Source organism: Perognathus longimembris, chromosome 1 (assembly GCF_023159225.1).
Source record: "Perognathus longimembris pacificus isolate PPM17 chromosome 1, ASM2315922v1, whole genome shotgun sequence".
Lineage (NCBI taxonomy): Eukaryota > Metazoa > Chordata > Mammalia > Rodentia > Heteromyidae > Perognathus > Perognathus longimembris.
The window spans coordinates 94,871,696-94,889,026 of record NC_063161.1 but is presented as its reverse complement, the minus strand read 5'-3'; the positions used below and the strand labels follow the sequence as shown (position 1 = coordinate 94,889,026).

Genomic DNA, 17,331 nt, shown 5'->3' with positions numbered 1-17,331 from the left:
AACAGGAAAGTTCAGCACTATTTACTTACAGTCCTCTCATCTCATCCCAGGCCTAATTAAACCCACAAGTTCCTGTGAGATTTCCTGCAGGTTTATTTCCCACTAGTTTTTTTCGGTATGAACAACATTGCCACAAATTTAGAAGCAATGGTTTTTCTTTCCATCTCCATTAACCTGTGATTCGAGTTAGATATGATCTTTGTTTAAAGCCATTTTCTCAATTACTCCTCATCATTCTCTCTCCAGGAATTTAGCACCAGAGTCATTTCTTGCTTTTCATTTCCACACTTCCTTTTTTCCCACTGCCTTTTGCAAAGTAGGTTGTAAGTCCCACAACTAATATTTATTAATGATGCCAAAGACAACAATTAAGTTCTGTAAGGTTCTAGTTTGAGTCACTTGATCTTAAGAGAATATCACACATTGGCAAGTTATTGCCTTCTCATTTTACAAAGCATAGTAATACTAGATTGCCAGAGAGAAGTCAGAGTGGAGATGAGGAGTGGGTGTATGGTTATGTAGACACCATGCATTGTACTGAAGAGTGAGAAACATGGAGGATGTGTGTGTGTGATAGAGGGAAATACCATAGAAGAAGAAACAATGAAATATGCAGCGGTGTGTGTATAACAGGTTACTTGGGAGGCTTTGGGAGATGCTAACTCTGACCTTGGCAGGTAATGCTTCAAAAAGAAAATGTGATACATCGATGGACAAGCTTATTAGAGACAAAAGCTCTCATAGTGTTCATGAATGGAAGTTCCTGTAGATTGGTTTCAATGTCATCTCATCTGCTTGTCTTTTTTTTTTTCTTATACTGGTTCTAGGGCTTGAATTCAGGGTTTGGGTTCTGTCACAAACTTTTATGTTTACAGCTACTGCTGTACTATCAAAGCCATTGCTCTACTCCTGGATTTTTTTTTTTTTTTTTTTGGTGATTAATTGGAGCTAAGAATCTCATAAACTTTCTGGTCCAGATTCTCAGATCTCAACCTCAAATACTTGAAAACTTATCATTTTCAATAAGTGGGAGTTGAGAGTCAATCTCTATGGTAGAGAACTGTTATTTTATCTTTAATATAATTTTATTTTTATTATTAAGGGATTACCACTCCATAAGTCAATCAATGAGCACATTACTTCCTTTGGAAAATGTCACCCCTTTCTTCGCTTTTTCCCACTTTGGGGAACTGCTTTAATTACAGCTCAGCTGATTGGAAAAGGGAACCTGCTACATAATTTTTCTGAAACAAATTTCCTCCCTGACCATATTAAGCAAGCTTTCAACACTGAAAAGTTAATGATACCATGAACTCTGTTTTGATGTTTAAATCAATGGGTATTTCACGGTAATGGACCCACAGCTGAGCAAGCCTGTATTTGGTTTAAAATGTTGTGTACTTAGAAGAAACTGAATTTCATGTAAACCAAGAAGCTGTCAATCTTTGTGACAGTGAAACCTTCTTCACATTATGGAACAAAAACTAGGGCTCCTGTTAGAGCTGTGACCCCCCAAGTTTGTTCTGCTTCTGTAGTCTATCTTTTCCTTTTGAGTTTCTCTTCAAGGCACCTGCTAAGTGGTTTTATTGTTGGATTTTAGGGTCTGGCACAATATTCCGTCCTCTTTTATGGCTATTATAACAATAAACGAACGATCGGATGGCTGAACTTCAGGCTGCCACTGTCTTATTTCCTGGTGGGGATTATGTGCATCGGATACAGCTTTCTGGTTGTCCTCAAAGCGTAAGTTTTACTTGTCACTTGGGACAAGTACATAGTGGTTTCTGGAATCAAAGGGGGAGTTAATTTGAGAACTGGACATAATTTTGTTCTTATTTCATGTCTAGTGGATGCACAGTCTTGGAGAGATGAAATGTGGTTTTAATATAAGTATAAATGCTAGACAGTAACATTCTCAAAAACAAAGGGGTCTCTCTGTACATCACTTTGACAATAAATAAGAAAAAATATAGGTTCTGAATTTAAAAAAAAAGAGCTCAGACCTTTGAGTCACCCTACTGGGTCAGAATGATGGTGTCTATGTTGTGCTTAAATACTGTACACTTCTGCAAAGGGCCTTTTTGTATTCAAGGTATCAATCAAGGATGTCAAGACAAGGGAAAAGCTTCTGACCTCCTCTTATATAAAGAGAAGCCTTGTGATATACATTCAGCTCAGTAGGCAGTATCTATTTTCTGTTCATTTTTTTTAAAGCCAGTATAATTACTCATCCAAAACCAAAACTTTAGCTTTGTGAGCAAAAATGAATGAGACCCAGTGAGACCATCAAAATCAATTGTATAATCATAGTTTGTCTTGTGAAAGGATTTATTAGAACATAGGAAAGAATTTCACTGGGAAATTGATAAAAATGTCATTCACTTTTCCCCTACTGCCTAAACTGTATTTATAATAGCCCACATAAAGACACTGAAAAGACACATAAAGACATAAAAAGCAGTCGAGACTATAAAGCAAAACCATCCTTTAGCTAATTTTCTGAACTAGACGAGAAGAACTGTAATACCTCAATTAAGGGCTCTGTTCTTTTGATTGTGCATTCAGTGAATGAGGTTTTTGTCTCCTCTTCAAAATGCACTTGAAGCCGGGTTCTGGTAGCTGGTGCCTGTAATCCTAGCTACTGAGGAGGCTGGGATCTGGGGATTGCAGTTTGAAACTAGCCCAGGCAGGAAACTCTGTGAGACTCTTATCTTCAATACAATTTAGAAAAAGCTGGAAGTAGAGCAGTGGCTCAAGTGGTAGAGTGCTAGCCTTGAACGTAAAGAAGCCCAGGGACAGTGACCAGGCCCTGAGTTTAAACCCCAGAATCAGGCAAAAATTTCCCAAATGAACAAGAAACAAACACACACACACAAATAAAAACAACAACAGCCCACTACCACCAACAACAATAAAATGCACTTGACCTTGAGACCATACTGTGAAAATCTATCACAGGGCTAATCTGAGTAACAATGGCACAAATCATATATGCTTTGTATTGTATCATATAAAAGCTATTTAGGATATTTTTGTTTATTTAGGCGAGTTTTTCAAAGTGCTGTTTAAGTGTATGACTCAGCAGCTTCAAGTAACTATATATGGAGAACCTCTGATAGGAAATCTAGGGAGCTACCCAGTGTCTGGGAAGTTAACAGTGAATAAAATAGAAAAGTCCTTCTTTTTATAGTTCTCAGCTAGGAAAACAGACTACACAGATTGACCAGTAGTTGTGACCAATGTACTATGCCTATATATTTTTGGCCTCCATTTTTTTTGTTACAAAATCAACACATGATGATTTGTGTTATCCATACAATGATTGTGTGTGTGTGTGTGTTATTCTGTCAGATTCTAAAGAGATTTTTTTTGACCTCCCTCAGAATCCTCTTCCTTTTCCTAAATTTTCTCAGAGGTTACCTGAAAGTATCACAGTTGGCTTAGGATTTTACAGAAGAATTTGATTTATTTAAAATGTCCATGTACCATACATACCATGTACATATATGTAAACCTCCATGCATCATAAAAACAACCAAATCCTCTCAGTGTATAAATAGTGGGGCAGACTTTTAGTTCAGGGCAAAAATTTTAATATAAAAATGTTAGGTGATAGTATAAGTACCATAATTATGTTCTCTGACAGTTCGGTCACAGTAAATGATATATTGACATTATTTCTTTTTTGAGATTATTTCTTATAGATAAAGTAGTTGAGAACTATAACCCTTTGAAAAAGGAAAAAATCATAAGCATGTACATTTTTGGTCTTTTAGATAAGAAGTAGAGCTGTACATGGTAGATTTTGTATCTGCCTCATAAATCAATAAAAATGTGTTTTGAGCAGCTTATCTTTGGCATCCTCCTTTATTTTTTTCAGCATTATACTCTTCATACAATTTTCATATATCAGGGTGTTCCCAGTTTGCCCTCTGGCTAGGGCTACTTCTGTGAGAGGCAAGCTTCAGCTATAAAACTATAATAGAAATCCATTAATCTCTTATCTGCAAAGTGGGCATTTTTATTTAGGGGTCTGCCCTTTGCTCAGTAACAGTGCCATGTTTATCAAACAATTTTCTCCCTAGGTTACATCATAAGGACTGTCTGATGATGATCTGTTCAAAGCTAAAAAAAAAAAAAGACATTTTGTGTAGTTTAACATTCCTCATTGGTGTCCTAGCTTGGACATGAAATAAAGCTGGAAAACCTGAGACCCTGATGTTGTCTGAATGGTTATTGCTGGATAATGTCCAGTAAATGACTTTATAACTTGGACACTCAACCTTCTCAGGTATAAGAAAGAGAAACATATTAACTACTTTGATCTCTGGCTGAGCTTTGAAGGGAGCAAGCAAAAAAATTCATGCCATTAACCTTTACATGGGGTAAAGTGGGAGACTGATGAAAGGAATAATTGTTTTCTCATAACATATTAGTCTATATAGAATGTATAATGGTTGGCAGTGGATCTCTCTATTCCCAATGCTAGGGAGGTGAAGGTAGGAAGATCAGAAATTCCAGGACAACCCGAGTTTCCCATTGAGAAAACAAACATCTTAAAATGAACAAAACACTTTCAGAATATACAAGTATCCACAAGAAGTAGGGCTAAATGTGCAGGAATTTAGTTGTTCTTAGACATGCCTGTAAACTTGCAGTGTTGCTTTTATATTATTGTTCTCCTTCCTCATTTTGGTTTCATATCATTAATTAAAAAAAAACAACTATGGGACTACAACATAAAGGGTGCATTATACTATGTATAGTATATATATATGTATTAGGTGGAATCTTGAGCCACTAAAATAAATCTATATTGAGTGCATTATAATATCTAAAAAGAAAAACCTTAAATCCTTATTTGAATACATGTAACCTTATTTGAATATATGTGTATTAAGATATGCAAAAATATTTGGGAGCCTGGCTTATGTCCCTTAACATGGTGATCTCTAATTCTACCCATTTTTCTATAAACAGTTAAACAGCATAATTTCATATTTCTTTATGATGTTGCCCAGCTCAGAGAGACAAATATTGCCTGTTTTCCATCGTATGAGGAATTTAGATCTGAAAACTGTAATATGACATGATTTTAAAAGGGTGATAGTTTGGAAGAGGAATTAATAGATGAGGGGAATGTGAAAAAGAAGATGCCAGGCCAGGTACTAGTGGTTCATGCCTGTAGTCCTAACTACATAGGAAGTTGAGATCTGAGGATAAAAGTTGGAAGCTAGCCCAAGCAAGCAAGTCCATGAGACTTATCTCCAACAAACTACTCAAAAACAAAAACTAAAAAACCAAAACCCCAAAACCAAAATTAGAGAGCTGTGTCTCAAATGGCAGAGAACTACCCTTGAGCAAAAAATTTCTGACAGCTTTCAGGCCCTGAATTTTAGCCCCGGGACCATCACACCCCCCCCCTACATACACCCTCCCCCCCCAACAAATGACCAAGGGGTAAACATTATAGAAGCACATTAGAAATATGTATAAAATAGCATAAAGAAATTGACTTTTCATAAAAAAATAGTTGAAATGGAGAGAAAAGAGATAAAAGAGTTCAGAAAGATGAATATAGAGTATATGGCATGTTAGTCAGGGTTAAATTTCCTGTTTTTACAGGATGACCAAAAATATCGGTGACGATGGAGGTGGGGATGACAATACTTTCAACTTCAGCTGGAAGGTTTTCTGTAGCTGGGACTACCTCATAGGTAATCCTGAAACAGCTGACAACAAATTTAATTCCATCACTATGAACTTCAAGGTAAAGAGACAAAGTTGAAAAGTCTGTTCTTTGTGTTCTAAATACTAACACTGGAGACACTGCATGTGATCTACTTTGCAAAATATCTTGACAATTACAAGAAAGGTGAACTCATTATTTCTGCCTTCTGGATCTGATTATGACTTGGAATATCCAGTGAATACTTTTACTCTCTAAATTTGGTTTAAAAATGCTATTTATTTAAAAGAGGAGAGCACCAGTAATCTGAATAAGAGAGTTTCAATAATAGAACTGTACTTACTAATTATTTACAAGAGTACCTAGCTCAACACATAAAATGAATATAAAGCTTTATCATACAGCTACATATTGTACTAGGGGAGGATATATTTTATTTTTATTTATCTTTGAATAGTGGTGCAGAAGGGTTTCATTTCAACATGTCAGCTTATGAATATCACGATGCATCTAGATTGATGCCATCCCTTTCGTCACTCTTCCCCATGTGTCCTATCTTCACCCGTCCCCTCGTATATCCTAGTACCATGTTCACACATGTGGATTCAAGTGGAGGACAACTTTCATCCATCCTTCTTCTCTCTTCCTTTACCCGTCTCTTGTGGATGCCTCTCCTTGATAACACAATTATTTTTAAGAATGCAGATTGTCTTATTTCAGTGTTTGTTTGTTTACAAGCATCTTTGCTTCGTTCTCTTATTTGCCAGGGCTTATTGATAATATTTCCTTGGGTTTTAAATTCCAAATTTAGTGTAAATGTTTAGTTCTTACACTGCTGAATTCACAATACTCTCTATAACTAGTTTTTATTTGTTTATTGTGCTTTGTTTTGCTGTGTACAGGAAGCTATAACAGAAGAAAGAGCAGCCCAAGTAGAAGAAAACGTCCATCTGATCAGATTCCTGAGATTTCTTGCTAACTTCTTTGTGTTTCTGACACTGGGTGCCAGTGGCTACCTCATCTTTTGGGCTGTGAAGAGATCCCAGGAATTTGCACAGCAAGATCCTGACACCCTAGGGTGGTGGGAAAAAAATGAAGTTCGTTTCTGCATGCTTTTTATGTGCTTCGAACCGGACATTGGCTATTGGGAGGGTTGTTTTTTGAAGGCAGACCACTAGATAAGTCCATTTTTTCTATCCCTCCATCCCTTTTCTGTGGCTAACCCTGACTTGATGCACATTTCCTGTCTCCAAATCCATCCTGTCTTTCTTTTTTTTTATGTGATGGAAGGTTAGACTCCAAATGATATTAGGAAGGATGTATTTCCATCACTCTATTTTACAGATGGATGATATATTTCAGGAGACTTAAGCAATGGGGTCACAGTGCTAGGAGCAAGAGTCAGGGTGAGAAGTAGGAGCCTTAAATTTAAGACCACCACTTTCCATGGAACAGTGTTGTTTACTCCAAAGATCTTCTATCTGCCACTGAAAGAATCAGTTTCCTGAATTCTTCAACAGCTACTTTTCTGCCCTTGGTTCCTATATTCATTGCACTGGATGCATTCACACTGCTTCCCAACCATGGGCAAGTTTGAGTTTTCATTTGTTTCTCTTTGCTTGGGAAGTTTAACAGCATATCCTGTGTCTTTCTCCCCAAAGCTTACACCCCATTGTTCTATAAGAAGGCTAGTTTCTTGTCTAGTAGGGCCTTAGAGTCTGCCCATTATTGTGTCATAGAAAAGATGTTAGAGGTAGAATTTTAGTCTCTGGAATTCATTGGTCATGAGTCCTTGCTAGGCATGTCCTCTCTCTTAAAATGTCCTAGTATACAGTGGGACATGATTTTGAATTTGAGCAGATATGCAGTATATGCAGATTCATGTTGTGATAAGTGTGGAGTTCCTGCAAGGAAACTTCTGCGGAGCTTTGTAGAATTTTTTAAAATTAAAAATTAAGAATAGTCTTAAAGTATAAGTGAAAAGTATGTTAGAAGAGTCCTAGACAAGTAATGCTATAGGCTACATATGGAAAGGCTCCAAATGAAAAAAACGGTCTAGGTATTTATATGTAACAATTGAAATGAAAAATTTAAGAGACTATAACATCAGATATGTCATGGAAAATAAGTCAGCAAGAAGAGGGATTTAAAATTTTTATTGTTATTATGAAGGCGATATACAGAGGGATTATAGTTACATAAGACAGGTGAAGAGTACATTTCTTTTTTCTTTTTTCTTCTTTATTGTCAAAATGAAATACAGAGGGGTTACAGTTTCATATGTAAGACAGTGAGTACATTTCTTATCCAACCTGTTAAGAGTACATTTCTTTTTGGACAATGTCACCCCTTCCTTCCTCCCAGTTTTCCCCTCCCATCCCCACCCACAAGTTGTATGGTTCATTTTCCACATAGTGTCCAGTGAGTGCATTTTTTCACCCTTTGTCCAGAAGATGGATTTTTTAAACTTAAAGAACTCAAAATATTTGCAAAGTTTTCTTTCAACTTTTTTTTCTTGTAATTGTACTATTATGCATAGGGAAATTTTATTAGGGAGCTTTAGTCCTTAGTGTATATTGATAGTATTTTTGTATAGATGAACCATGTTGAAGGATGGGTGTGATTACCATTAGAAGTATCATTCTTTACAGGAACCTGTTTAACATCAATTTTAGAAACCTCTGAATTCTAGAGAGAACTTAGAAGATAATAGGGATTCATAAATAGTCTTAAAAATCTAATGAAACAAAATTTAAATTTGCCTTATGCCCAATTGAAGAGCATCTGCTGTTTTTTGTGAGGCTAAAATTATTTCAAGCTGATTTAATATTATGCCAGGCTGCGTTTTGTATCTTATTGATACTGATAGGATATTTTTAATAAAAATAATAGCAATTATTTTCAAAGTATAGTCTGGTTGTTATAATATTTCAAAGTATAAATACCCTGGGAAAAATTGGAAAATGTTTAGTAGTGACAATTTGAGCCAATACTTGGAGAAAACAGTTACCTGAAAGCTTTTTTCCGAATTATAAAAGTAGCATATGTTTTGTGTTGCATAAAATCTTAATCTAGTGTAATAATACAATAAAAACAATGTCAAATAGCTGGGGGAATATATATATATATATGTCCATTCTCACTGATTAAACAAATTAATATATTGGTGATTGTTAGTATTCCCAATTTGGACCTTATTTGCTAGCAGATCATTTTTCTATTTGTTTTTACTCACCATGAAGCACAACATCCAGTTGTGCATGGTAACATCCAGTTACCATGGAGAAGAAGATGTGTTTTCTGGGAAGAGAATGATGTAAATTTTATCCCTCACTTTAGAAGGAGACAAATCATTTTTACTGGTGCATATGCAGTCTCATACACATATATCTTGCGAATGTGATTGGAATATGGTCTTTCTTGCTTTATTGAGATTAAATTCTAAAATTCTTCTTCTATTGCATAAAAGATCATAGGAACCCAGTGGAAAATCCTCCCAAATTCTGGGGAAAGTGATACTAATTTTTAAATCTCATTAACCTGGTTCATTCCCTGTGTTTCCTGGTAGATGAACATGGTTATGTCTCTCCTGGGGATGTTCTGTCCAACATTGTTTGACTTATTTGCTGAATTGGAAGATTATCATCCTCTCATTGCTCTGAAATGGCTTCTGGGACGCATTTTTGCTCTTCTTTTAGGCAACTTGTATGTTTTTATTCTTGCTCTGATGGATGAGATAAACAACAAGGTAAGTCTTTGTCTGGATTGCCCTTGCCACCAGTGTATTAATTTCCATCTTGAGATTGCCAGAAATGCCTTTGGAAATTTTCTTGTCTGATTTCTTATTCCATCTCTGCTCTTTAGATTGAAGAAGAGAAGCATGTGAAAGCCAATATCACACTCTGGGAGGCCAACATGATCAAGGCTTACAATGCATCCCTCACAGGGAATACCACTGGGCCCCCCTTTTATGTGCATCCTGCAGATGTGCCACGAGGACCCTGTTGGGAAACAATGGTGGGACAGGTAATTTTATGAAGACACTCCATGCTATCAGTAGATAGGAGATAAAGAGCAGGGTCAAAAGTGTAGCCTACTTTTTTTTCTTGTTTATTAATAAAATAGCTAAATTTTATTGAATACTCTGTATTTCTGTCTCTAATATATTATCTCATACAATCCTTACACTCATTCCCTGAAATAAATATACTTGTACATAATATATGCTTTATTTGCATATAATATCAGTATTATTTTCTACTTCTCTATGTATGATACATTTAAAAGGAAAATAGATTAAAATGGTTCAAAGAAATTTGTACTATCTGCCTATTTTCTAAAAAAGCACCCAGATTTTAGGTACAGCTTTAAGTTAATATTTCATTGAAATTTTACTTGCTTGCCATAAAAACAAAATAATAATTAGTTCTTTGGGGAAGATATACTAATACTAGTATTAGTAGTAATCATAATTTCTAAATAAAACAATGATTTTCTCGTAAGCCTTAGATGAAATAATTTCAAGTAATTTTCCATTGAGTCTTAGAGGGAATATTATTTTAAGTTATTTGCTTTCATGACAATTATGTAAATTCCCCTAATCTAAGAGTAGTTTGTTTTACTAGAGCAAAGAAATAACATTTCATAGAGCTTCCTAATAAGAGGAAACCAAACCAAATCAAATAAAACAAAGACAACAAAGACCCACTTCAGGTCCTCTTATTTCCGTACAAATTTGGCTTTTATTTTGCGAAGTTTATTATTTTAACTCATTCTATTAATATTTGTAATGTGCATTTAGTAAATTGACTTTAGGCCTTAGTTCTTTGAGAACAGAAAAATCTTGAATTTACCATAATGCTTCTGTTAGACAACCACTTAGGTTTCGCAGTAATGTAACTGCTTTGGGAAATTATTAGGATAACTTCTTACTGTTTATGTACTTTTGCAATATAAAAGGATACTGGAGGCTTAGCACCATTATTATTAAACTAAGATCATTTAAACAAATATCAATATTATCTCTAGCTTCATTCTGATGCTCATTGGGTTAAGGCCAATAAGTTGATTTCAATTATGAGAAAAAATTAAATAAATACATGTAATACTGAACATACATGTTTAAAGACTGAGTACAAAATGTATGCTACAATTAAAAGTTTTGATTTAACTTAAAAAATTTCTCAGACAATATCAATCCCTCTTTGCTGAGTTTCATGTTATTAAGGATCTGATTTTTCAGGCATGCATATTTCATATATGCTTATAGAAATTTATTAAGTATCAAATAAGAAGTGAAATGACAGGTGTGTGTGTGTGTGTGTGTGTGTGTGCGTGTGTGTGTGTGTGTGTGTTTAGAAAAGATAAACTTAGGATCCAAGAAGTGGGAGATAGAATGAGGGCCTACAAAGGTGTTTACTCCATATTCCTGAAACCTGAGAATATGTTGCCTTACGTGGCAAAAAGGGCTTCATAGATGAAATTAAGGATCTTGATTTTGGAGAACTTTGTTAAATTGTGTGAATGAGACTAATGAAATAAGGAGAGTCTGTCAGAGTACAAGATGAAAGGATTACTCATCACAGGTTTTGAAAATGAAAAAAAAAAGTAAAATAGAAGTTTTGCAAACTCAGTGCTTACGGTATTTTCTTCTACACATCCTGAAATTGAGGATGGCATGGGGGCTAAGAAATCTACCTCTCCCAGGGCTGGGAATACAGCCTAGTGGCAAGAGTGCTTGCCTTGTATACATGAGGCCCTGGGTTCAATTCCCCACATATACAGAAAACGGCCAGAAGTGGCACTGTGGCTCAAGTGGCAGAGTGCTAGCCTTGAGCAAAAAGAAGCCAGGGACAGTGCTCAGGCCCTGACTCCAAGCCCCAGGACTGGCCAAAATAAATAAATAAATAAACAGAAATCTACCTCACCCAAGCAGGAGAAATAAAATTAGCGATAAAGAATAAGATCTAGGCTTGCTACGTACTTCTTGGGGTAAGATGGATTTATTAATGTACTATTAATCTAGGAGGATATTTATGGTTCAGACATAGAAGCCTGTGATATTTTCACATCTACTCACTTAAAAAAAGATACACTTTTATTTTTTCTTTTGGAAGACTCTAGGTTATGCTGCTTGTCCTACTTTTAAAATCACAACTTAAGTGATTTTTCTTGCTTTGTTATCTTCCTTTACTGCCATCTCTTGTTGGATTTCCTCTCCTCTTCTACCTTTCCCCTAAATGATACTTGATGGAAAGCAGAACCCTTCTTGGGACTATATATTTGAAGCTATTGAAGCTATTTACGGACATCTAGATTTTGGTAAAGGAGAGAAAGAAGCCAGGAATGGATGATAACAAGGATGATGAATAGCATATTGTGCATTTCTACTGTGCTAAGCATTACCTTATTACATTTTTAATTAGTCATGGTACATGCCATATTATATATACATATATCTGTATATATACACATATATACATATGTATACACACATATACATATATGTATATATTATAGTGATACCAACTCGGGGCCTTATGTTTTTTTTTCTATTACTGCCAGTGAATTACCATTTGAGCCATGCCTCCAGTCTACTGAGGTTTGTCTTTGAACCATAATCTTCAGATCTCAGCTTCCTGAGTAACTAAGATTATAGGCTATTGGTGCCTGGCCTATTAGCATAATTCTGTTTATGAGGAAATTGAGACTTCACAATTAATTTGTTCAAGAACTCACAACTCACAGGAAGGCAAAGTGCACCTTCGTCGTGGAATTACAGAGTTTAGCTCCTTTCACAGTGCTCAGTCTTTCTCTAAAAGTATAATTAGCCTCAGGGCATGGTTTCAACACTCCAGGCTTAGAACATGTGCAGTTATGGCTTTTGTGATTCCTTTGTCAATTGTTTCAGCATTGCCTACAATGATTCCTTCAGATCTATTGATCGATGCTGTCCAGACATTGTAGCTAGATGTCATGACAATATGGTTGTTTGGTTGGGGTATGGTTCTCAGCAGGGGCCTTGCTGGGAGGTCTGATTGTCCTTCTGATCAGCATGCAGAGAACTGAAATTGGATGGTGGCCCTGAAATGGGTTCAGCCATCATGTTTTGAATTCCCTTTTCTATGAAGTCAAGTATTCCTCCTGTGGTATAGGAAAAGATACACAAAATTTACAATACAGTGTTCATATCCTTTTCAGGAATACTATGATAAAAAAGTTAGCCCATTTTTTGGAAATAGAAAAATAAACAAATAGAAAAAAAAAGAATTCAAGCAATTGAGATGAGGCTGTGGAGAACTTCCTTCTCATTCTGAAATTGTCTCTTTCCTCAGAAAGTATTGAGCTAGTCATGGAAACTGAAAAATATCCCTCATAGCCCTACCTCTAGTTATTGTTAACCATTAGGTTCTAAACTCAACATTGCCTGTGGAGTGAAAAGAGACATGAAAACGGAAGAGGAAAAAAAATTATCCCCAAATAATCTTTAGAGTTTATTATCACTCATTCATTAATGCCATATTTATTGAACAAGTGTTGAACATCATGCACTGTGCTAAATTTTAAAGATATAAAAATCATAATCTATTGGGAATGGAGAGGGAGAAGTTCATTAGTAAAAGAATGACACAAAAATGTCAAAATACAATAGTAACCAAAGATAAAATGAGGTATCTGAGTGCTTATTTCAGAGTGATGGCCATATAACAGAGTTGAAAGAGGGTTTCCTCTGCAATAATGTATAGTAATTAGTATAACCTGAGATAATATGTGAGTTAAGAGTGGTTAGTATAGTGAAGACCATATGCAAAGGTCCTCTAATATAGGGAAGACAAAAGGAAGAGCATTACAAGAATGTAAAGAGCTGGAAAATTTGCTCTACATTACTGGCCATAAAAGAAATACAAATCAAAACAACACTGAGATTCCATCTCACCCCAGTAAGAATGTCCTATATCAAGAAAACTAACAATGACAAATGTTGGAGGGGATGTGGCCAAAAGGGAACCCTACTTCATTGTTGGTCGTAATATAAACTGGTTCAGCCACTCTGGAAAGCGGTATGGAGATTCCTCAGAAGGCTAAGCATAAAGCTCCCCTATGACCCAGCAGCCCTACTTTTGGGCATCTACCCAAAAGACCACAAACAAGAACATACTAAAGCCACCAGCACAACAATGTTCATCGCAGCACAATTTGTCATAGCTAGAATTTGGAACCAGCCCAGATGCCCCTCAGTAGATGAATGGATCAGGAAAATGTGGTACATATACACAATGGTATTTTATGCCTCTATCAGAAAGAATGACATTGCCCCATTTGTAAGGAAATGGAAGGACTTGGAATAAATTATACTAAGTGAAGTGAGCCAGACCCAAAGAAACATGGACTCTATGGTCTCCCTCATAGGGAATAATTAGCACAGGTTTAGGCTAGTCAGAGCAGAGGATCACAAGAGCCCAATAGCTATACTCTTATGAACATAAAAGATGATTCTAAGTGAAATGAACTCCATGTTATGGAAAAGACTGTTATATCACTGTTGTAATTCCTTTCAACATGCTATGTGAAACCATAGCTTCTATTGTTGATGATCCTCTTGTATCCCCTTTCTGTGGTTGTTCTTGTGCTTTCTCTGTATCTTATCTGAGTACATTGGACACCTTGTATACAGGTATTAGAACTAGGAAACTGAAAGGGAATACCAAAATTGAGAGACACAGGGTAAAAAAGACAAACGATTACAAAAGCAATACTTGCAAAACTGTTTAGTGTAAATCTACTGAACAACTAATGGGGGGAAAGGGAAAGGGGGAGGAGGGGGGAATGAGGGAGGAGGTCACAGTACAATAAATGTATCCAATGCCTAATGTATGAAACTGTAACCGCTCTGTATACCATTTTGACAATAATTTTTTTTTAAAAAGAATATAAGGAGCTAGATGTATAGGTCTCTAGAAGGGTGAAGATTCACTTGCTGTTAAAAGCTGTCACCACTGGGGTGACTCTATCATTCTTTCTTTAAGACTACTTCCAAGAAGACTACTGCTACTTAGTGGTGGGAACTAATGGGAATGAATGCTAAGAAACATTTTGAATTGTGTATTTTCAATAATGTTTTATTTTGTTAAGTGTACTCCCATTATAGTTAGTAGATTAGCACAGTGGAATTATAGTGCCAATCATTTTAAAAGTAAAAATATATATTAAAGTTACAAGAAATTTTGGCTAATAACATTTTATGTGTAATTGGAATGGTGCTTGGAAAAGAGAGAAAGGTAAAGGAGATCACATTGGCCTAGAGTTTAGGAATCAGCTCTGAAGTTCAAATCTGGAAATTAATGTAATGCCTATTCATCAAGTGCACCTCTGCCTTATCAAACAACTCACTAGTTATTCTAGAAGAGACACTCTATAGGTTGCTAGTAAGGAAAGTCAAAAAACTTCTCATAGTATAGAACACTAGTACTTCTACAAAATTATGCCCTATTAAGTTTAAAATCCTAAAGCATAAATTTCAGCCCTAAAACACAAAAATGTTTCAATCCTAAAGCATAAATTATTGAAAATAAATAAAAAAGAGAATAGTAGGAGCAAGCTTCATTCTTAACATTTAATTATTGTCATCTTATTTCCATGAAGAAATAATGACCTCCTTCTCTAACTCGTCATACAAACACTTTGCACATAAATTCAAATCCATATCATAACTTTTTTCTTACTCATACATACACATATGCATATTCATTTCCACATATACATAAGCATTGCCATAAGAATATTCATTTCTACCTATATAGTGTGGTTTACTAAAACTATTTCATATCACATATTCTATTTTGTAAAATTTTAAAATGCCATTTCCTCCCAGAGGATTTTAGAAATTTTAAACAACTTTGTTGGAATAATGTTCTCACATCACACATTTTACCTATTTAAAATATGCAATTCAGTGATAGAAGTCTTAAATGCTTCTGGGGTGAATAGTTTCATAGTTGATTTTATGTTTATTCCATACTCATAAAAGAACTAAAGAAAGTAAGAAGAAAGCTTCGGGTATAGTAATTTGGAGATGGTGAGGGAATAGTTTTAAACTAACAATATACAGACAATTTTTTTTTACTTCTGATGTACACTGCTTGATTTCTGTTACATGGTAATCATAATGTTCAAGCCAATAGCCAAGTTCACAACAGAACAAGTATGACATCACTAAGGCCATTGGAAAATGTCCCTGTCTCATTTTCTCCATAGGAATTTGTGCGGCTGACTGTGTCTGATGTTCTGACTACTTATGTCACAATCCTTATTGGTGACTTCCTCCGAGCGTGTTTTGTAAGGTTTTGCAATTATTGCTGGTGCTGGGATTTGGAATATGGATATGTAAGTATGATGATTTAGATTTCTCTTTGGGATTCATCATTTACACATGCTATGCAGAGAAGGGCTCCTGAGTCTGATGGATGAGATATCCTTGTTAGATGTCCTTAAGTGAACACCAGTGAGTATACTTGTCATTCCAAAGAGGCCAGACTAGTGTTTTTATGTTTCTAATATTGGAATAAAAATTAGCACAGGATAGCTAAAGCAATGGCTCTTGACCTATCAATTAAAAGATTGAATGCAGGAAATCTTGGCTTCCCTGCATTCTCCTCCCTCTGAAGAGGCATCTTTAGAATCAGGGGAAGATGGGTATCAACTGTACATACAATGATTCTTTTGAATTCTACTGGGCTAGGAGATAATTGTCATGTGACAGTTACCACGCAGTAGATTGGCAGATAGAAGGAGCCAGTAACTATTTCACTTGCTTTATGAAGTTCACAGTCTAATAAGAGCCTAAGAGAGACCTTAGTGAATGTGGATGTATGTGTGTGTGTGTGTGTGTGTGTGTGTGTGTGTGTGTGTGTTTTCAAAAAGACTTTACTGATGATGATTTTGCTACATAGAAGTGAATTCTGCTTGAAGCAGCTTAATTTCTTGAAATAAAATAACACAGGTTTCTCTGAACGCCATTGGTGCAATCTCTATTAAGGGCAATAGCTGAGGAGACAGCATCTGTGCCCTAATGTACTGCTAAGCTTTTACAATCCTTTTCCTTCTTTCTTTTTATTTTTATTTTTTTGGCAGATGAAACTTGCTACAGTTATCCTGAAGTTAGACTTTAGCTAAGGGAATTGATAGTACTCTGCCTAAATCCTCTAGCAGCTTCCTAAGCACTTTGCATGAATTCCAAATCCTTTTCTGGAGGCATTCCAGACACTGTTTGATCTACTTATTTTTTCTTTCTGAGATCTATTTCAACCCTTGTTCTTGCTTTATTAAGGCCACAAGAATTCTCTGTTTATGTTCAGCAATATGAAAGCACTACTTCCTCTCCCTCAAGGGTGAGCTACTTACAACTTGGCAGAGCAGATTCCTTCTCATCATTAAAGATTCAGTTGATGGAAATCTTCTCTGACAATTCAACCAAATGTAACCTATGAAGCATTCTCTAGTCCATCCTGTGGTTTGGATGTATATATATATGTATATATATAATTCTACATATGTGTAGATATGATTATATATACTATATGTAATATGCATAGTATAGTATACATAGTATAAATACATATATAGTATCAGCATTTGATGATTCT

The 17,331-nt window shown here is 35.5% G+C and overlaps 1 protein-coding gene across 1 annotated transcript in view; it reads left to right on the top strand.

The window, feature by feature from the left end:
• The window catches only part of Tmc1 (transmembrane channel like 1), a 136,207-nt gene that overhangs the window by 91,667 nt on the left and 27,209 nt on the right, over positions 1-17,331 (top strand). Inside the window, exons 11-16 of the mRNA XM_048351722.1 lie at positions 1,601-1,743; positions 5,626-5,770; positions 6,592-6,786; positions 9,258-9,437; positions 9,554-9,715; positions 15,944-16,072. Coding sequence (XP_048207679.1) covers positions 1,601-1,743; positions 5,626-5,770; positions 6,592-6,786; positions 9,258-9,437; positions 9,554-9,715; positions 15,944-16,072 — 954 coding nt within the window. The remainder of the gene's footprint in view (positions 1-1,600; positions 1,744-5,625; positions 5,771-6,591; positions 6,787-9,257; positions 9,438-9,553; positions 9,716-15,943; positions 16,073-17,331) is intronic.